This window comes from Chanos chanos, chromosome 4 (genome assembly GCF_902362185.1).
Source record: "Chanos chanos chromosome 4, fChaCha1.1, whole genome shotgun sequence".
Taxonomy (NCBI): Eukaryota; Metazoa; Chordata; class Actinopteri; order Gonorynchiformes; family Chanidae; genus Chanos; species Chanos chanos.
The window spans coordinates 48,104,013-48,126,124 of record NC_044498.1 but is presented as its reverse complement, the minus strand read 5'-3'; the positions used below and the strand labels follow the sequence as shown (position 1 = coordinate 48,126,124).

Below are 22,112 nucleotides of genomic sequence, written 5' to 3'. Positions count from 1 at the left end.
CTCCACTGATGATGTACAATGTATAGCAGACTGTGGAAGGTGAAGTCATAATTTTAACATTTGTAAGAACGGGGTTTGAGGAGGTTTATACAATGACTTTGGAATACTTAAACACCCTTTCAAAAAATTCCTCTTTGTCTCAAGTGCTACAAATAAAATACACCTTCCCATCCAATTACATCGTAAAACCTTCATGGAAGCCAAACCAGAGAAAAATTCTCAGAGGAAGAAAAAAAAAAAAACGTGGTCAGAGAAACATTTGAGCAGATTTGTAGCCTTTCACTGTCTGTGTTCCCTCTTCGGGAATTTTATTGTAATGCCTATATTACTGTAATGATTTCATAATATATCCGGCTGTCTTTGTACATATCTTGTGCTTTTCAGTGCAATGCCTCAGCTAGGAACTTCCAAAAGAGCTTAAAAGTTTTGGAAAGGATTTACAGTGGGAATTGTATATCGTTTTTTCATAATAGGCCATGAGAGGTTTTTCTAGCCAAAAGGGGTGTTAAGTGTTTGAGATACTTTATATGACATTACTCAAAGCCTGAGTTCCGGTCAAGTCATTTTTTTTCCAGGTGCTAGTTACACTAAATGTCACCCCCCCCCAAACTCACCCCAAATCAGTGGTTCCAGATACAGTCGAAGGCCAGGAGATAAGACTTTTAATCTTTTTTCAAAAACCACAACTAAGACTCGACTCTTAACAGCATTCTCTGCCCTAAGGGCAGTGGAGGCAGCTGATTAAGCAACATGAACCAGAGAACGTTATCTTTTGAGACAGATAAGAACTTACTGCAGCTAGGACAACTAAGTACTGAGAATTTAATCCCAAAAAACGGTTAACATAAAGAGGACTGACCATCACGTTTGGCATTCCTATGGGCTTTTGTTTTATATACGCAGTAAGAGAGACAAAACAAAACAATTCATACTTGGAGAATGTTTACTAGGTCATTTTTACATCATCGATACACTGATAGGGTAGCTCTGTCCAAAAAAAAGATCATATCTTTTCCTCTACATGAAGTCCTTTAGAATCGAGAGGTGACTGTGACTGCTTCTTTTTCTAATACAACATTTCTACTCATGTGTCTCCACACTGAACACAACAATAAATTAGCAACAAAAGAGGACATTACAGTAGCTTTTGAAGGTTCAGGGGAGAATGTGCAATTTTAAGATAGGATAACATTTGTATCAAAACTGTACATATATATGAATACTGCATTTTTTGGTTCAAACTTTATACAGTCATTATGATGGTTTCAGTAAAGTGTATACATCTCATGGCTTTTAATTTCTCCTGTGGTGTAAATATATTTACACCATGGCTACGCCAACCTTTTTGCTAAAAAATAAAAATTAAAAAAATACTGACCTAAACGCTTACAGCAAGTACCTTTTGAACATGATTCAATTTCATCTCAAATAAATCTAATCCAAAAAAAAAAAGGTACCATATAATTGGAACAGATTAAATAACGAGTTTCAACCTTCAACAGACAGACAGTCTTGATCCAATGATGTCTTTTTGTCTCCATTAAAACAATCTTACATCTGGTCCTTCATTAAACCTCTCAAATGTATCATATTTGATTTTTATATGAAGAACACTTTTTTTTTAAAAAAAAAAATTGGTATCTTCACAAATAATACATGCATAATACCCTGGTGTTGTAACACTACAGGTTACTTCTACCCATGTCCCTTGCATTACTTGTGCATTCAGATTACGAGCTAGGATTGTTTATTGCTTTAAAAGGAAGTGAAGAAAGCACCACTTACCACATTCAATTAAGCAGTGATTGTGTACCACTGAGACATGCACTTTATTTGATGTGTTAGAAGAACTGGAGGTATTTCACATGTGATTAACTGCTTAGTGCGAATTTGTGAAAAAGGGGGGGGGGGGGGGGGGGGGGGAGAGAGAGAGAGGAGTCTAAGCGGTCAGGGAGGCAGGGGCGATTTTCCGTAGGAGTTTGTTTAGGGCGATGACCTTCTCTTCCAGAAGGAATGACTTCTTCTCAGCGCTCTTCTGTCTCTGCTCGGTCACCTGCAGGGCTTTCATGAGCTGAGAGTTCTCCACGTACAAATCCTTCAGCAGCAAGTCTGACTTGGCGTTCTTTGCAAACTAAGGGGAAGGGAGATATGGTTTAAGTTCCTGAACAACATCCCTTCTCTTTCCTGAAAGCGCTTCAAATCAGTAAAATCCTAAAGTAAAATCCTAAATTGATTTTTTTTTTTTTTTAGTTTGAATTATATCAACCCACCTGCTCTTTCAATTGGTTGACTTTCTCCTGGAGCATCATACGGAAATTCTTTAGCTTAGCTTCTAGCTCCTCCATTCTCTCCTGCATGTTTCCCATAACCCTCTCATACTGTTCCTGTTTGATGCAAAACATAAAATACAAATACATATCATTCAGAGACTTTGGATAAAACACATTTGTTCAGACCACACACTCTCCAAATGGCAGTATCGTGCAAATCAAAAATCAACCATTCTCCCTTCATTAAGTTATGAAACAGTTCCACGTAGATATCTTCTAGCTGAGAGAAATGAGTTTGTCTGTGTGATTGTAGTGTGGAGTGATGTTGACCTGCTGGAGGCTGATCTGGGCACCAGCCTGCTGGGCCTGAGTATGGAGCTGCTCCTCCAGCTGTTCGCTCCTGCGCTGTTGTTCGGCCAACCGGGCGTGGAGGTCAGCCAGCTGCTCCCTGACGCCTGATCCCGTCTGCTCTCGAAGCTGCTGGACTTCACGCATGTGCTGAGACTGGGCCAGTGACAGTGCCGTCTCCGCACTCAGTGCCTGTGCAACGACACGAAACAAAAATGATTCTGTTTTCAAAACACAACCTTCGGCAATCTGTAATACACTCATTATAATCGCTTTCACAGCGAGCCATCCAATACTAGAACAGATCTCGCAGTAGCACTAGGTAGCCAAGTGAACAAGAAGTGGCCTGGTGCAAAACAACAGGGGTCTTCATACCTTTTCCTTAGCTTCCAGCACAGCTGTCTCCAGCTGTGCCTGTTTGTTTTTTAGGGTAAGACACTCATGTGTCGACCTCTGTACTTCCAACTCCTGTGTCTGCAGCTGAGCCACCTTCCAAAAAGACAGCTGAGTCAACAACACATTTTCATCCAGAGCTGTGCCCGTATACCCCTGAGGACTTTTTAATTAACAGCTTATTCAGTTTGACAGTACTTTGTTTTAAAGTTTAAGATGCCATTATCTTGTAAAACAGACCAGCCAGAGTCTCACGGTGTCACAGAATTACCTTACGTAGAAGTTCCTGGTTCTGGGTTTGGAGGCTCTGGTACTTTTCCTGTAGGGCTTGGACTTTCTCGTCTTCCTGCCGTGTCTGGTTCAGCTGAAGTTCTTCCTTCTCCTTCATAAGCTGATTGATACTGGCCTCAAGTTCCTGAACCTGTTGGGCATTAGTGAACATTTTACTTTTTGTCTTTATTTATTTATTTGTTTGTCTGTTTGTTGGTTATTTCATGTGATTGACCCCCATTTTCTCCAAATCCAGATTACCCTTGAACTTTTATCAGTCCCTCCTTTACACACTACATTAACCAAAGCGTTGATGAGTAGGACTGGTACGTCATTTTCAGGCTTTGTCCACCCCATATAAACCAGGCATTCTGTCGTCTTTTAACACTTTGAGCTGGGAAGTATCACCTAGTGATGCGACGTACTTGGAGGAGAGAACTACTTGTGTCACGGTGGTCACGGACAGCAAGTGGGTCACCATGTTCAGATGGTGTCTTACAGCACAGAGGGGCGGCTTTCATCTGAGAATCAGTGTCTTAACCAGGTGCACCACTTGGGGGCACCTTAATGAATACATTGAGTGGAAGTTACCACAAATCAGCTGAATCACTTGTTGCTTAAAAGTCACAGCTCTATAAAACCCTTTTATATATACAGCCCGGCAATTTGAGGATAGACTGATCAGGCATATGTGGGAGCCAAAACTAGGCGAGTAGCTGGGCAAAATGGGATCAACACCTTTAAGTCTTCTTGAAACCTTCTGTCAACTTGTATGTGAACAAAGGTGTAATGTTGACAGATGACATCGAGCAAAATTATACAGTGGCTTTAAAAAAAAAGACAATTACATTTAAAGGTGCAGGCAGCAGTAGTTCTATTACAATGCAGTGCTGCCTTTTTTTTTTTTTTTCATTTGCTACATTTGATTAATGTGTCAGCTCAGTTCAAGAGCACTCAAATGCTTAGAAATCCCATGGCCGGTGTAAACCGAGTTAAGACAACAAGCTCAGACTTCATCTCTGTCAAATGCTGGAGCCACACATCAAAAACATGTAAACACAAAAACACATACATTTAAGAACATCAAGAGATGAGCTCCAGCACTGACTTTGTAAAAATAATACTGCATGTGTCATCAGCCCAACAATTGTACAGATTCTACGTGATAAAGGAGCCTTTGATATTTTTACACTGTTTCTGTATTGAAACAATGGTCTGAACAGCTTGCCCACCTTCGCCTGAGATTCTTGCAACATCCTCTGATGTGTTGCCATTTCCTGCCTAAGGACATCTTTTTCTTGGCTTGCAGAGTGAAGTCTGGATTGAAGCTGATCTGTCTGGCTTTCGAGTGCATGAAGAGATTCCTGAAGTCTTTCAACCTTTTACAAGAGAGAGAGAAAAAAAAAAAAAAAAATCGAATTTGAACAAACATAGAAAGTCATCAAGACCGTTGGACTAAGTGCCTGAACCATCCCCGAAAAGACCTCAGATAAATGTCTGGCTCTCACCTTCTTGTTCCTGTCCTCGGTATCCTTCAACAATGTCTCCTTCTCCTGTTGTAGTAACTGGTGTTTCCGAGTTAGACTGCTCAGCTCAGACTCTACCTCGGTCAAATGCTGGAGCTACACACCAACACATCAGAAACAACTGGTTCAAAGCACTTGTTCAACAATACCTCTCTTCAGCCTTAGTCAATGGACTTCAAGTGCTAATGGTGAAGAGCATGCTCTGATTTTAAACTGGACTTGTTAAAGTTCCCTCTACACAAAAACTGAATTGTATCTACTGAGCACTATCCACTTTAAAACTAGACAGGATACCTTCTCCTTGGCTGTTTTTAGTTCTCCCTCTAGGAGCTCCCTTTCTGCCTGCCAGCTGGCCTGAAGGTGAATCCTCTCTCTCTGCTGCTGACTGCTGGTTTCCTGGAGTTGTCTGACAGCTGAGGCCTTCTCCTCCTGCTCTCGGCATGCCTGGTCCAGCCTCCTCTTCAGCAGCTGTGCCGCCTCCTGGTCGTCACGGAGACGGGAACTCAACTCAGCATTGTCGCTGCTCAGCTGCAGGTTTCGCTCGCTAAGGTGCAACACCTCCTCGCGGTACTTAGAGTTCTGGTTTAGAGAGAGAAAGAAGACTCAGAGGAGGTCAGAGGACAGAAGAAGGGTTATCCTTGACTGACTAGAAAGTAAAGGAAACTTACCTCTTTGTGCAGTTTCTCACCCTCTTCCTTCAACCTTTCATGCTCTCTTTCCATCTCCTCAAGCTTCTTCCTGAGGGGACACAAGCATTTTGCAAAAGGATCACAACTGCAATGACTGTAGCATCGTCTAAAAACAGATACACAGGGTTTAAAAAAAAAAAAAAAAAAAAAATTAGGATTTTTAATGAAAAAGCAGACTTACTTCTTTTTGCTGACTTCCTCTTCGAGCGTCTTAACATCCTGTTGTAAAACTGCAAGCCTGTCTCTGAGCGCACTATTCTCAGAGTTGGCTTCATCAAGTTGTGCCCTAAAGTTGAACAAAGTGAGTAGTCAGTATTTCCCTCGAGAAGAAAACTAAAATTAAATCTTCCATTCGTTAAAATCTCACACTTCACATTTGTATGTGGTAGGATCATTTGAACAGTGAGGTACACACAAACACTAGGTTATTTGAGTTTTAAAGCAGTCACACTCAAGCAAACACTAACTTAAAATCATTTCAAAACAAAGATTATGCTTTGAGAGCAATCAAAGATTAGTTATGGAAGATGCAAAAATACACTATTTGCTGTCAGATCACTCAAATGTTGATATTTATAAAATATCAGTTCATGCATATTAACAAATCATTCAGTTAGTGAGATGCAGTAAGTTGTACAAGAAAAAAAATATTACTGGGAAAAAATTATTATTGCTGGAAAAAAAAAAAAAAAAAGTGATGTTGAGCTTGTTAATGACAACATTCCACGTGACACAAACACAGCCTCCGAAGAGAGGAGGAAAGAGGAGAGAAATGCTGTTGTAACTAGTCATTCGGTTGTTGGAATCCATGTTGAGGAGGCAAAATGCAGCAGTCAGTGGTGGCGTGGGAGGGTTAGTCAAAGTCTGTTCGTTCGATTTTTTTCGCCTACCACGTCCGTGAGGCACAAACCTGTGCGGACTGGACGGATCCATCGTCGTCTCCAGAGCCACGACCAGCCTCTCCATCTCCAATAGCTGATCTTTCATCCGGTTTTTCTCACATTCAAAGGCTTCCTCTAGTCTCTTCACCTCTGCTTGGGAGTTGATAAGAGACTGCTGCAGCTGGTTTGTGGTGTTGTCCGTCTCTCCTCGAAGGGAACACAGTTCTTCATCCTTCTCTTTCAAAAGGTTGGTCAACAGGTTCACTTCACTGGAAAGATGACTAGCTTCTCCCAAAAGATCCATCTTCTGCTGAACTTCATCCCAAAGTAGGTCCATTTCTTTGGATCTGGCTTCCAGTTGGTTTTCAAGCTCCAGCACTTGGTTATCCCTTTTTTGCAGCTCCAGACTCAACTCCTGGAGATCATCCCTGAGTCTGGATGACTCGGCCTCCATTTCAACAATCTGGGAAGAGAGTTGGTCTGTGAGCCGAGCGTAGCTGTGGCTCTCCAGCAGGAGCCGGCTGTTCTCCTCTCGCTCGGAGTTCAGCAAGGTCTGCAGCTGAGTGGCCTTGCCCTGCTCCTTGTCCAAGGAATCCTGCAGAGTTTTTCCAATCGTCTTCAGCCCGTCGCAATCCTTTTTAAGACCGGAAACCTTTACCTGAAGCTGCTCTAGAGTGGTACTTTGATTCTTCAGCTCCTCTATAAGCTTAACTCTATCTCTCTCTAAAGAGTTCATCTCTGTGGCTTGCTTTGAGAGATCGTCATCTCTGTTTTTCAAAGCCTCATGTGTTCTCTCCAAGTTTCCCCTTAGCTGGTCCAGTTCTTTTTCTTGTTCCCCAAGCTGAGTTTGTTGTTGAACAAAGGCAGCAGACAGCTGACTGCAGTTTTCTTGTAGTATTTGTCTCTCTTTGATCAGTGTCTCTGATTCAGCTTTCAGAGTCTCCACTTCTGACGTCAGCTGAGACAGCTCCCTAACAAGTTCTTGCTCTCTCATTTTTTCATTACTGCAATTTTCCTCGAGCTCACTGATTTTGTCAAGAAGCTCCTGCTCTCTCTTTTTCCCTGCCTCACACACCTGTTTTTCATGAGACAACTGTTTAAGAAGCGTTTTCTCTCTTTCGCGAACCGTTTTCAGTTTTTGCTCGAGTTGAGAGAGTTTACCGAGAAGTTCTCGCTCTCTCTCCATCTTAATCTCCATCTCCTTCTCTTTAGCATGCAGGTCTGTGGTCAAATGCTGGATGAGGGCGTCTTGAGCCTTCATAGAGACAGTGTTATCCTCTAGCTGGACACACATTTCCTCCAGCTTATCCTCCAACTGCTTCTGTAACATCACCGACTCCTCTTCTGCATTAGACATCAAGTTAACCTGAGCTTCCAGTTGGCAGATATCTTCTCTCAGCTGCCTGACTTCCTCCTGATGGTCCTCCTCCATTCTCTTCTTCTCCAGAGCAACTCTCCTGCAGATCTCTGCCTGCTCCTCACCGTAACGCTCAGCGCTGAGGAGGCGCTCCCTGCGCACCTCCTGTTCGAGTTCCTGAACTCGCGCTTCCCAGCGGCCTGCCTCCTTGCGATGGTGCTCGGATTGCTCCTGCAGCCGGCTGCGCTCACAGTGCAGCTGGTGAAGCAGGCTGCGCTGAGCCTCGCTATACTGCGTCTTCATCTGCGCCAACTGCTGCTCTACCTCCTCCCTGATACATAACAACATACTCCATAACGTACATGAATACTATGGGTATTGCGTCCACGGGAGGCAAAGGGTTAGGATTTGTTTTGGGGAGTTACATAATGTTAAATGTGCGGGCTGAGGAATTGGGGTGGGACATCATGCAGAGTGTAGGGGGCGTCACTGAAAACTCTTGAGTCATAACTTAAAATGAGAAAGGTTATGGAAATCTTACAAAACAAATTATTCATAAAGCAGAAGTTTTTTTATGAAGTACATACACGTAATTCACCAATAAATGTAAAACAGATATCAAACAGTGTAATGTATGGCAGCAGGTAACTTGGAGGAAGGAAACTTGGAAATCACAAGTCCCCAACAGAGACTAACATAATAATCTTTTAGCAAAAGTGACGTAGCAGTAACAAAATCCAAACACAAGCGGTCAGCTGGACACCCTGGAGACGCATGATAGACACAGGTATAAACGGCAATGTGTCTCGGCTGTCCACAGGTGATCTGAACGCCCAAGACGCATTTTAAAAACCAAGTGTAAACAGGGCCTAAGATTTCCTAATTAACCGATTCAAATCAAGATCTAGGCTACTGCTGCCTTCTATTCGGTATATAACGAACTGCTTCCTTCCATTCTCGATACATTGTATATCACCATTCCCACGTTCCTTTACCCGAAAACTTGGAAATCGAGGAAACGGTTTGGCCACACCCACCTCACCAGAAGCACCTCCTGGTCCATCTTCAGCTTGAGCTCCGCCTCCAGCTGGTCTTTCTCTGACGTGAGGCGGTGCACGATGTTGCCGATTTCACGCGCGTAGTTCTGCTCTAGCTCCGCCCGCTCACGCTGGATCCGCCTCTCCTGCTCAGGGGCCAAAGTCCCGCCCTCGGCCCTGTCCCGAAGCTCCGCCTCCAGCTTCTCCACGGCCTTCCGTAGTTGCTCCGCCCTCTCCTCTGCTAGGGCTTTCTGCTCCTCCAACTCACTGATCTCCACTTTGAAGCTTTGTGAGATGTCCTTTCGCTCCACCTCCATGTTACGACGCATCAGCTCCATGCTGCGCTCATAAAAGTTCACCTGCAGAGAGGATGGTAACATTCAAGCTTTACTGGATGACGAATTTCAAAAGTGCTTTTTTTTTTTTTTGTCCCTTCAGTAATGTATTTAAAGTAACAGATTGTCTGGCAGAGAAATAAGTACCTTGGTCTCTAGTTGTATCTTCAGGTCTTGTACCTCTTGCTCATATTTCTCCTTAAGTTGTTCCATGGCTAGCTCTGTCTCAATGCTCACAGGGACAGACAGATTCTCCAGAGAGCCCAAGGCTGGAAAACACATTAAATCCCAAAAAAGAAAAAAAGAATTACGCTCAGTGTTCTCGTGACACACAGATGTTCATCTTGTTTCTGTTCTCAAAAGGTGAATTCAGTTGCTTACTGTTCTTTTCACCGACATGTAGCTTTTTCTTCACTTGAGGAGACGTGCCCTTCTTCATTTCAGGGTCGTCTACAAAGAAAACACAGATTAGCTAAGTTTCAGTTTTATTAAACAGCAGACCAGAAAGAGAACATGGGTGTAAATGAACGTGAGAGGGAGAGAGAGAGAGAGAGAGCCAATCATGTTTAGAGAAGCCAAATATTTAACCACATTCTCTTTGCTTTCAATAAAGTATGTTACTGAGATATAATTATTTCAAATATGAGATGTCATAACGTGTGCAAAGGTGAACGCCAAGGCTACGGTCAACCCACCAGAATCGGATTCCACGGTTAATGCTCGGCGGCTGGACCAGGTGTGAGCGGACATGCTGTCTCTCGACCGTCTGGATCTTCGTCCAGAGCCTTGACTCTTTAACGCTTCGAGCTCTGAGCTCAGCTCGTCGTTTCTGTCACGCAGTTCCTGAGACATATGAACCATGCATTTAGCAGAGGGATGAGGCTGGTTGTGTCAAATTCAACACACATTACGTGAAATCACCTGTGTCAGATGAAAGCTGTACTCAAGACTGTACTGAAAAGCTCATCCTACAGCACACACACAGGTAAAAGAGCCATTCAACAGAAGTCCAAATGTAACCTACTTTATCAACAGCATATTTCAAATTAAAAAAAAAACAAAAAAAACTGAACTGTCCCATAAAACAGCTCTACTATGGCACTTACTAGAACAAAAACCAGCTCTACCTGCAACAAAGAAACACTGAGAATGAAATTTTTTTTAATGTAAATTTCTATTAATAACTACCAAATAATATTAAGGGGATCTAGAGGAAGATCTGCTCACTTACTTAGTTGTTTGCATTGTTCATTAGTTTGGGGATGTACATAAACAACAAATAATTTTCTAACTGCAGTAGCACCTCTCCCTAGTTATAAGGCAAGCAATCACACTTTCCTTTTTAGCTGTCTTCCTCATTCAGAGAATATCCAAGAGGTACTTTGCCACTCTAGCAAAACACTAGATTCAGATTTTAACATGAATAATGCTGGAAAATCAATGTGTTTTGAGTTAGTGCTAACTTTTGAGGAGATGAGTATGAGGTGATAAGAGGTTCAAAGAACAGATCCAGAGCATTCCACCGAGACTGTATGCTTTAATCACAACAGATTGGCAAGCTTTTGCCTCTTGACTTTTAATTAAGTGTTTTTTGAGGTCCCCTTTAAGTTTGGTGCAAAAAAAAGCACTACAAACACAAAAGCAACAATATAAATGAAGAGGGTTCGGGTAATGTTCCACATCAGAAAAAAAAAAGTTCAGTTCTCAGCTACAAAACTAACCTTAGAACAGCTGATAAACAGTCACAGCTCTGACTACTGATCCAACTCCATGCAGAGAGAAAGACCATATGCACATTCCAAGGGCAGTCCAAGGATAAACAGACACAGTGAACAATGTATTCCTTCCCTTCAAATAACTGTACACACACACACACACAGATGCACACACACACACACACACGGCTTCATCCTCACCCTGCACTGCAGCTCATAGTCTTTTATAATCTCCGAGATGCGCTCCTCCTGGCCCAGTGCTCCCGTCTGGTTCGGATCAAGGCTTGAAAACTGTCCAATCAAATTAAAAATAGACCATGAGAAATTATGTTAGGCTTCGGGCAGGGGGGTTGTTTGTTTTAAATAAACGGCGATGTTGATTAATTATTCAAAATGCACAAGATTTAATTACTGGAGTACAGCGTGTGACGTCATTCCTAAAAAGAGGAGTCTTACCTGTTCTAGATCTTTCTGCAGTTTGGAGATGATACTTTGTGATTCTGACAGCTCTTTCCTCAGAACGCTGACCTCCTCCTCTAAACGACTGCTTTCCTGTAACATCAGAACAGCAATTACTTGAACCTGACACCAAAGTAACACACACGACCACACACACACACACACACGCACATCTTCACCCTACTCTCCCCACATGGGTAAACACTGGTCCCTTCATGACCTTATTCATTGTATGAAGGTTGGTCTAGGGTAAACATACAGCATAACTGTGTCAGAACATCCAAAGGTAATATTTATATTTAAATGTCTGGCTAAAATTCACTGTCACCATCACATTTTAAATAAACACCATCACATCACATAACTAAAGTTAAACTTTCAGTTATGTGATCCTAATTGTGATATCATCTCTGCATTATTTAGAGAGTTTGTAGCCTTAGAGCAGTGGTGTTGTTGTGAGGTCAGCGGTTACCTGGATGGTCGTGTTGACTTCCTCCTGTAGGCTGGTGTCTCGAGCCCGCAGAAGGTCCACTTCCCTTTGAAGCCTCACTCGTTCATGCTCCACCTGCTGCAGGATCACCTCGCTCTCCTGTTCGGACTCACTCCGCAAGGCCGTAAGCTTGTCCCGAAACTCCTGCTCCAGATCCCTGACCGGGACACAGAAATCCTTACAACCCTCTCTGACCGTTTCTCTACTCCAACGTGGACCTGTTTCCTGTACTCCACCTGAGTCTACACATCAGTTTGTTTAGGATAAAGATAAAGGTTTGAGGGACTGTACTCACTTAGATCTCTCTCAAACCCTCATACCCTGAATCTTTTTGCCGTGGAGTGACTTCCGCTTCTACTCTGCACTCTTAGGTTCAAGTAAAACTAGTCAAGCAGGTTTTTCTGACAACCAAATATGAAAGCACCAAGAGACTCAGTGAGAGGGAGAAAAATGAAAGCAATCCGGCCTTACTTGATTTTCGTCTCGTTCAGTGACTCCATGGTGGCATGGCGGTCGTCCACCTCTCTGACCAGCTGCAGGTTCCGACGGTGGGCGAGCTCCAGGTCGACTTTGGTCTTGTCCCTCTCCTGACACGCCTGATCAGCCAGCACTCTGAGGGGGACACAGGGAAATACCATCTAAACATCTCTATGCTAAGACATGGTTTCAGCGCCCACGATTCCCTATGAACACCGCTGATGCCTAAAACACTGTCCGTACAACCAACAGTGCTATTACTTAGAGTGAGAACAGCAACAGCCGGAAAACAAAAACACTGATTTGAGTATGCAAGAGTTAGAGGGTCAACTCATGGTAGCAACAACACAAAGAATGAAATGAATAAGTGTTATGATAGCATTAACTGATTCAGGGCACTGTGCGTTTGTATTGCAGAAGCAGACACGCATGTCGAGCACATGGTTTGACTGCGAAGACCCACTGTAGGTACTGGATCTCATTTTTGTAGGAGATGAGGGCAGCCTGGTGGATCCCGTTCCCGCTGACCAGCAGCTCGTTGTCCAGGGCCAGAGTAAGTTCAGCCAGGCTAAGCCTCTCGTCCAGCGAAAAGTCCAGAGTCTGCGGATGGAGCAGAGGCACACTGAACCAAACGCTAAGCCACACTCCTCATACAAAACCAACAAATCGGTCGTACAGTTCCTTGTTCTCTGTGATGTTTTTGGTTAACTACCTGACTTTTAAGAATTCTGTGATGTTTAATATCTCAAACGTGTAAGTTTTACATAGTAAAAAGCATGACTGGTTAGTCTCTGGACAGCATGACAAATCCATTCTATGATCTTTATGCATCAAACAGAAACCCCCCCTCTGTCTTTTAGGAGCTGTTTGCAACACAAGGATATTAAAATATTTCTCTGTGTGAGCGTATTCCATTTGTTTGTTTTTAGAATTCAGCACAATTTTTCCTGAAGGGACACACAACCTTAACTGAACCTATGTTATTCTAAGTATAACACATACAAGGGTAGTTTAACACTACCCACAGTCTACCCTGATGGAGTCTATGAAGACTGACCTGTAGAATCTCTCTGCTATTCCGGATGCCCTCCTCAGTCCAGAGGGCGATGACTCTTTCTGGACTGGTGCAGCCCGACCCATCATCCAGCTGGGTCAGCAGCCTCTGGCCCACAGTGGCCGAAAGGAGGGAGGGGGACGTGGAGCGGACCACCCGCTCCTCAAACGCCTGAGACAGTAGTGGGAAAGACATGAGGGGCGGAAAACGATCCAAAAATTCCGTCCAAACTTTCCGAGCACACAAAGAGCCTACGTTTTCTTTGGTCTTTCCTGATCTTGTGAACACCGTGAAGTCGAGTTATAGCCTTAAGACCTTTCAGCCTCAAATCTCCACTTCACATAGTGAAACGCTAAACCCCTTAGGCAAAGGACCTTCAATTGAATGAATGAAATTATTTCACAGACCACTGATAAACATATTTTTAGTTTCGTAACATTTAAGCTGGCTTGGCCTACTTTCCCTACCAATCTGTGCAAATTCATCCAACTGTGAGGCAGCATTTGGACACAGAATGGCCATTTCGCTTTTTTTTTTTTTAAATTGAAACTTTTTCAAGGATAAGTAGATCAAGTTCAAGACTTTCACCCCAAGAAGGAAGAAATGTGAGATAAAAAAACAGATTTTTAAACATCTCAAAATGAAGTAAGAAAATCACTGCCAAACAGGATTCACCTCAGGAGTGTCAACAGTATTAGCGCTGAAAGAGCCAATGTCGTCCCTCAAACCCCATGTTAATAAACTGCAGCCAGATATCAGGCCTGAAGTGCAGTACATCTCTTCGAGCAGCAGTTGTGTGGTTGGGTGGAGGAATGCATTCTTGGTAAAATACAGAGGGCTGGGAGACCAAAGGAAGCCCCACCCCACTAATTATCTTAACTGGTTCCAGCCATGAAGCCCTCAGCTTTACTTGGCTTGAAACTGAAGCTCTTTAAACAGAGGTTCTCCTCAATAGTTAGGTAATCAATTAAGTGTCATGGATGGATAACAGTCTGAGACAGTTTTGTTCAACTCAAACATCTCTTCAGGTCTGGGATGGTGAGTGACAAATATAAATCTCGGAAACTGGACCGTTTTCCTCTTTTTTTTTTTGTTTTTACCAGTGAGAGTGTGAGTCTTAGTGTACGGCTTCGTTCTAAAGTCTTTGTGTTTCTCGCCAGTCCTCTTTTCTTTCTTCCTCTACGTCTAATTGGAGCAGCTCCCTCTCTCCTTGGCTCCTATAACTGTGTATGCATATGTATACTTAAATCAGTAACTAAGCCATTTTCCATACTGAAGGCAATTCTGTTTCTGTAGGAATATGAGGTAGAAGCACACTGGTCTCTTGACACTGTCCTCTCACTGACACTGGTGTGTCCTTGGGTTGAAGACTTAGATTAAGTTCTCCATCAAGCTCTCTCTGCGGATCTTGTTTAAGTAATTTCATCCTCTCAGAATGTATAAACCTGCGATGGACTGGCGACCTGTCCAGGGTGTTTCCCTGCATTTCGCCCTATGAGCGCTGGGATAGGCTCCAGCACCCCCCGCGACCCTCATCAGCATAAGCGGCTTAAATAATGAGTGAGTGAGCGAATGTATTAACTTAAATGAGAGTATCACCATAACGATCCCGGTGTATCTATATCTGTCATTAGTAATATATACTGTGAGGTATTTGTGAAAAAGAGTGAGAAGATTTCAGGTAAGAATCAGCAAAATGGGACTTGCACACTGAGCAAAGATGTTCTGTTAGTCCCTCTGCAGGTAAAGACAAGTTAAATTTATACTTCTCACTTCACCCTCATCCTTGTGATATTCTGCATAAGCATTGAGACGACAGACAAGATAATAGCATTTGTGTATGCAGTAGAGGACAAAGTTCCTGTATGGTGTGTGTGTGTTTCTGACCTGTTTGAGAGTGCGATGGGGGTTAACTCGAACAGGGGTAGAGGTGGAGGAGGGAGCAGGTAAGTTCCCGTGTTTGAAGAGTCCACTCTGGAATTCACCGAGGCTGACTCTCCCGTCCTGGTCTTTGTCCAGTTTCTTAAACAGAGCATCCAGTTCCTGACCGCAGTCACAAAAACATACAGAAAAGAATCTGTGTCAGATTTTAGTGGACACATTAGCCAAAAAAAAAAAAAAATTAAGTATCTTTCTAATCTAAAACAGAAAGTGGACAGGAGGAGTGGTCTTGGTGCGGAAGAGCATGTACCTCAGACTGAAGGTCCTTGAGACCCAGGTGGGTACAGACCAGTGACAGTTCCTGTCTGCTCAGAGAGCCCTCAGTACCAACACCCAGCTCCCTCCACACTGCTTTCACCTGCCCGTCCGTCACCTCCTGCTGCTGTGGGCTAACGGAGGGCTGTACACTACCTGAGCTCTCCTGCTTCCACCGTTTTAACTGACCTGAAACACAAATGCATATGAAAATGATGCACTGTGTGTCTACAGATTACCAGTATTACCTCTTGTAAATCTCCTGTACCAATCTTGTAAGTATTGTTTGTGAATAATGTCTGTGAATTTTATCTGCGAGTCAGTGTCTCTAATGTAATGATGAAAGGCAGATGTGACCATCACAGACAATGTCTGATGTTACTGACACTGCTAAATTGAGCTTACCCACCATGCTGTACCGAAAGCAAATTCAACCGACCTCGGTCATGTGGTCATTAAAAATGATTCTGATTCTGAATCAGCCTCTCACATACTAATGCACAATGCAAATATTATCCACTTGTAGAATGTGTAATATGTGGATGGGACTGTTACTGAATGATAAAATGACCACATCTGCTCTTAATTAATGCAAATAAATCGAAATTATGTAGGTGATTAAAAAAAAATGTAAACGTATACCTTGTGCTTCAAAAGAGTGATGAACAGTGTCCTTATTGCTTCCCGCATCTTCATCAGACCTAAGACTCTGCAAGTGAGACATACACAGGTGAACAAAACATTCGACCCCTGACAAATAGGACCAGAGGGGTATCACAGGGCAAATGGGCTGATCTTTTTACACTCTTGACACCCCTAAAATACTCCAGTATTTCAAAATCAAATATTTGTGTGTTTAATCAAGTGAGACATGCTGTGAAAACATGGTAATAATAATGTGTGGCTGAGTTTAGAGTGGAAAAAAAAAAAAAGGGGGGGGGGGGGGGGGGGCGGAAGGAGAGCACAAGTACGAGCCGACACGATACAGCGGTGCCGCGGAAAACAGCATCACGGCTCTGAGGAATTCCAACATTCCTTCTGCCACGCCGAGCAGAAACAACCATTAGACTGAGTGTTTCAGAGCCGGGAGTAAAGCAGCGCTCCATCACGACGCACAGGCCACTGCACTTCCACATGAATGGATTTAGGGGCCCATCACACATGTGTGATTTTTTTTTTTTTTTTGCTTTCGCTAATCTCTCGGCGCACGGCGTACGTAAAGTAAATGTGATTTAGACCAGGTGAGACCCAACACTTCTACCAGTGAGAGCAATTTTGATGCCATGGCCTTCTGAATGAGGATTTTTTAACACAGATTTAAACTCTGCCAGGAATATCCATCATTCTGTTTCAATGACATTTAACACAGAGCGAGACATACACACAAAAAAATCATATTCATTTTTTATTATCAAATTGACCATCCTACTGATGACAGCTAATGGGCTTGTATTATCAAAGTCAAACATTGGGTTACCATAAAGTAAACAATATGTGTGAGTGTGTGTGTGTATAAAGTGGCACATTACATCACTGCAAACAAATAAAACAAACAAACAAATAAATGAACAACTGTGTAAAAATCAAACGTATGTTTCGTTAATCTGTATGCTTTGCATGACACCGAGGCTAAGACTGGGTCACTGAGTGATTATAGGTGTGACTGTGCAATTAGCCTCTGGCAACAGGAAATAAAACACAGAGAATCGAATACGGGACCGAGCCACAATCAATTTTCATCAGCTTTAAATATTGAACATCGTTACACAACCATTCACAAACAGCTTTTCAGCAGAGAGCCCAGAACACTCTCTCTCTCGCTCTCTCCCTCCCTCACTCTTTCTCTGATCTCAGTAGCTTTTGTCTCAGAAGCAGATGGACTCAAAACATGCTATCACTGTGCTCACTAATTAAGAGCGCAAAACAGAGCAGTGTTCCCTACTCAAAGTGCCCCATAACAAATGCCATCTCACACAAAAGTGAACAGGAATGCATCCTTTTATAGTCAATGGCTTCAGTGTTTACATAAGTGAGCCTGCTCCTGATCCAGCCCTCCATCATTAACTTGTCACCAGACAGAATGCATGAAAATATTAAGGAATGCATGAAACACGGAGCACAATAAGATAACTGTTCATTTTATGACTGTGGGGTAGGAAACAATACCAGAGACTGGGGGCATTCTACTTGACGTTTAAAACAAATTGCAAAATATATAAAAACAAAATGGGTGGATTTGTGTTTGCAATATTTATCGTGACCGGTTCAATTATTTACATAACAGGACTTCCAGCAGTTTGACAGAAAATTCCAGAGGTATTCACGCACTGGAATCTGTGTCCAGGGCAACAGGACTGAATTCTGTAGTCCAACACCCCCAACCCCCCCCCCCCCCCATCACCACCACCACCACCACCCCTGCCCCCATCACCAAAAACCCATCTTTCATGTTTGTGTATTTTGATTACTAAATATGTTTCATTTGCTGTAAACTAGTATGGAAGCACAAAGGGCTTGACAGGAATGCAGCAGCTGGAACACCATCCAAGTGGGTTTAAAATTGACGCTGGCTTAAAACCCTTTACATAATAAGTAAACTATTGGCAATGTTAGTTATTTAAAGCAGATTGTTGGTTGAGGGGGTGGGGGAAGAGTCCAACTGCATGATACAGCGTGGCCTGTCGTATAGTCTGGTAGGAGAGACAGAGAGAGTGGCTTTAGAAAACATGTAATCTCCTAAGCCCAGTACTCAGCGCTGGGTTACATAAATGCTTTAAATATTTCACAAAGGAAAAAAAAGAAAGAAAGAAAGAAAGAAAGAAAGAGAACCTGGGAGACAAACGGATGATGTGCTTGTAAACTGTAAGAGGAACAGCAAGTAAGACGCTGCGGTGGTTCTAAATTACCGTCAAAACCCTCCTATTAGTTAACCGGCTTCAAAGAGTCGGCAAAGATGTGTTTTAGTGAAGAACCATACTGGCCTTCTCCGCAATCTCCACCCAAACCGACTAAACAAAACCTCTAATCCCAGCTTTATGCACATTAGCAAAAAAGCTCCGAGAGGAGGCATACGGTCGGAGGAACTCGCGTACAAACACACTGCCTCAGATAGAGCACCGCTGGCCAGCTCATAAATATTAGGCCAAATGGTGCTCTGCCCACAACAACAAAGAAAAACCCCTCAAACTGCAGTGTGACATCTCCAAAGCTTTAACTGAACAAACTATACTCTGAGAAAACCCCTGCGGTTACAGGCTCTCAGCCCCCTCCAAAAAAAAAAAAAGACTAGCACCCGCTGCTGATGGGATTTCGTAGATAATAGTCTGTAGAGAAAAGACACTACATGTGCTATCAATCTAACTGTTTGGCTTTAATATCGTCATAGGATGATACTTAATCTGAGGTTCAGCCCTAAAATATTGCTCACAGAGACAAGCAGGTCAAGACTGCGCCAACCCGTTTTATTTTTGTTGGTTTTTTTTTACCGCCGAACGAACAATAACGGAGTCGGCGAAAAACTCCAGACGCAGCAGAAACGGGCCAGCGTTCTTGCTCTAGAAAGAAAGAGGGAAAAGTAAGAGGGACCAATCTCTGATCTGCAGCCAACAGTAACACTGAGGGTTGGTGTAGGTGGGGCTCAGCCTAGTGCTACGCCACTTGCACATTCCACACCACACAGCACTTCCTGAGTGTGGAGCAGCCTGCCTCAGATTACTCGAATCTGACGCCGAAGTCTGCACATGTCAGGAAATGTAACTGTATAAAAAAAACTCCAAAACAATAGTCTCTTTCATCGGAAGCGAACTGGGTGAGCAAAACGGTACCCGGTCTCTGTCTGTTCGGGCGTGCGTTAAGCCATCAACCCGGGGGGCAGTGATAAAGCAAACTGGCCAGAGTTAGGCTAAATTAACTCTAACCAGTGTGAACATGAAACAACACTCGGCAGAGTAAATTCAATTTTGTGGCCATTCCAAAAACTGTCCTCTTTGCAAGGAAACAGTAATACTTTAAACGAACTCCAAACAGAACTTTATGTAACTCCGGTAAAATTTACAGCAGTATTCAAGGATATCCGCGGTCAACTGACCCTAACTGCTCAGCTTGTGCCTTTGAATTGAGAAAGGAAAGGATGATAGAGAGAAAGACAATCATCTTACCTCTACACTTTCCAGTGAGGTGGAGCGTCTAAGCTTGGCTCTCCTCTCAGGTGAATCTGTCCCAAAAGGTGGTGAATCTTCAGAGTCCGCTGTGCGCTCCGAGTCGAGTGTGTCTGGACGAGACCTGCGCCCATATCGCTTCGTACCCTTCACAAATTTAGGCTTTACCTCCTCTGGGACCACTGCGGTGAGAGAGAAGGAGAGAGAGAGAGAGAGAGAGAGAGAGAGAGAGAGAGAGAGAGAGATATTGTTCAATAAGAACATGAAATAAGAGTATGTTGACTGAGAGAAAAGATACACTGGCTAAGAAAATGAGATAATCAAAGAGAACAAATGTGTTCAAGTAAAGGTCTCATGAAACAAACCAAAAACCAAAATACTTAAAACCATTTTCTGAACCAATCACAGAATCATTTACCTTATCCAATCTGCAAAATTCACTTCATATTCTACTGTTATTATTTTACTTCATACCATCTGTCCTTTACGTGGAAACAGAAACGACTGAAACATTTTAAAGGAAAACCAAGAAAACCACTGTCACCACTACCTCTGTTTCAGCCAATTTTTCTGTCTTTTTATGTTTATCCATTAAGATTCAATCAGTTCAGTCTGTTTCTGATATCCTAGAAGTCTAAATGTCAATTATTCAGTAATCTCAAAAACTCATGGCAACTGGCAAAAATTGCATTGAGTACATATGTGAATAAACTTACAAGGCAACGGGTCACATCCGGTTCTTACCGCAATTTAACATTTACACTGGACTCTCCATAAGAGAAAAGCTACATGAATCATAAGTCTGGTATCTGTATTCACTTTCTCCACTCTATTTAGCCCGAACAAAACAAGCTATAATTACAATTTGGCAGACATATAGCTTATCTTTCCAACTCCTTTCATTGTTAGAAACAATTACACACTACTAAAAAAAAAAGACCTGAAAGGACTCATTCAGCTTCATAAGCTTCAGCAGATTATCGTAAATCCAAACCATCTCCAAAAACTCCCGATTTCAAAACTATTCACATTCCTTGGGATCAGGATCAGAGCAAAATATCAATTATCCTCAGACACTAAATAGAATGAAAAACAGACAAAACTCGATTTTCCTCGAATCTGACATTTAGATTTGTAAAACACAATTTGAAGCGAACTCCATACTAAGTTTAACTGTTGGAACATGCACAATGAAATCTGTGACTTATAAACGGGATGGTTCTGGCCTTCCACGGTCAAGCTTAGCAAACAGCCCCGATCCAGCTGATTAACTCAATCAGAATCACAAAATAAGCCCACATTCAAAGCTTTTATAAAACTATGAGCAACATTATTTGAAACCTGAACTGTCCTTTCAAAAACCAGGCAAGCTCACTATCAGTCAGTTTTACTTGCAGCTGAAAAACACATAGATATAAAAGCACTGAGCATAAATTAGTTAAGGGAATCTTATCAGTCGACTACCTGGTTCAAGATAGCTGCTGTCCTCTTCAGATGTGCTGAAGTCCAAGGACCGTGAAAGAACAGCCACAAACCCTTCTTTGAACTCCTCAAAGTTCACCTGCATCACCAAAAAAAAAAAAAACAACCAAGACAAAAAAAAACGGCCATTATCATTTTTAGCTTCACCAAAAAATTCCCGGGAGCGAAACGCAAACTGTAACTGGGACTCCGCTAAAACAACATACCTCGATTCAGAGAATTTAAAATGATCTGTTAGGTCTATATCAAGAGAAATAATGGTGCAATCCCTGGAGCAGAACCTGCCCAAAGAGAGAAAGAGAAGTGAGATCTCTTACCCTGGCGTAGTGCTGTGTGCCAAGCAAAGTGTCCAGCAGTAAGGGAAGGTGGGCATCCAGGCTCAGTTTGTGGCAGAGAGATGTAAGCTCTTCTTTATCCAGGTAACCAGTCCCTGTAGTGTCACAGCTGTCAAACTCCTCCTTCAGCTGGGCCACATAGCGGTTCTGCTCCTCCTCATCCATCCCACCACATACTGTATGACTACAAGGATCTGGAGATAATGGAGAAGAACGGACAGGGCAAAGAACTCACCACAAAGAAGTCAACTTAGTGATAAAAATCAGCATACACCTTATCAGAACAGGGTGTAAATAAACGGTCTGGCCACGTTTTGAAAACCCCAAAACTCATAATAATTGGATAGTCTTTCCTGCCATTTGGAGGAAAAAAACAGTATATATTGTATAACATTACATTGTAGATGTAGCAGTAATTTTTAAATTATGCCCAAAAACACATTAATTGCATATTTCTATCAATATTCCATCTTGTGACCGAATGTAATAAGGGTCAAAATATTTTCTTTTTATAGTGAGGAGAGAGCAGTGATGTGGAGTATACACTATTTTAGCAGCTCATTATAAATCAGTATGCATGTGTGCGTGCGTGTGTGTATGTGCGTGCGTGCGCATGTGTGTCATGTTTCCTAGACACATGA

At 42.7% G+C, this 22,112-nt stretch overlaps 1 protein-coding gene across 2 annotated transcripts; it reads right to left on the bottom strand.

Moving 5' to 3' along the window:
* Positions 1-1,939: 1,939 nt before the first annotated feature.
* Positions 1,940-21,636, bottom strand: ninl (ninein-like). Of its 2 annotated transcripts, XM_030771657.1 has the most exons (28): positions 21,454-21,636; positions 21,119-21,215; positions 19,655-19,836; positions 16,140-16,206; positions 15,448-15,686; positions 15,189-15,344; positions 13,305-13,472; positions 12,711-12,847; positions 12,242-12,382; positions 11,753-11,927; positions 11,278-11,373; positions 11,023-11,112; positions 9,802-9,949; positions 9,488-9,556; positions 9,254-9,375; positions 8,772-9,130; positions 7,453-8,065; positions 6,407-7,422; positions 5,678-5,782; positions 5,476-5,545; positions 5,102-5,386; positions 4,790-4,903; positions 4,514-4,660; positions 3,283-3,432; positions 2,994-3,107; positions 2,601-2,810; positions 2,271-2,384; positions 1,940-2,131 (listed from the first exon to the last, which is right to left on the bottom strand). In XM_030771657.1, the coding sequence occupies exons 1-28, from the start codon at positions 21,634-21,636 to the stop codon at positions 1,940-1,942; spliced, it is 5,559 nt and encodes a 1,852-aa protein (XP_030627517.1). The 2 variants fall into 2 exon arrangements, with proteins under 2 accessions (XP_030627517.1, XP_030627518.1); XM_030771658.1 differs by lacking the exons at positions 6,407-7,422; positions 7,453-8,065 and having other exon boundaries at positions 15,493-15,686.
* Positions 21,637-22,112: the final 476 nt, after the last annotated feature.

What these genes read in the sequence shown, in the direction of transcription:
- ninl (XM_030771657.1), bottom strand. Translation starts at nt 21,636, where the DNA reads ATGGATGAGGAGGAGCAGAACCGCTATGTGGCCCAGCTGAAGGAGGAG. An exon ending in ATAGCAGAGAGATTCTACAG is followed by an intron (nt 12,848 to 13,304) that starts GTCAGTCTTCAT and finishes CTCCATCCGCAG; the next exon opens with ACTCTGGACTTTTCGCTGGA. An exon ending in TGCTGGAAGCTAAGGAAAAG is followed by an intron (nt 2,811 to 2,993) that starts GTATGAAGACCC and finishes GTCGTTGCACAG; the next exon opens with GCACTGAGTGCGGAGACGGC.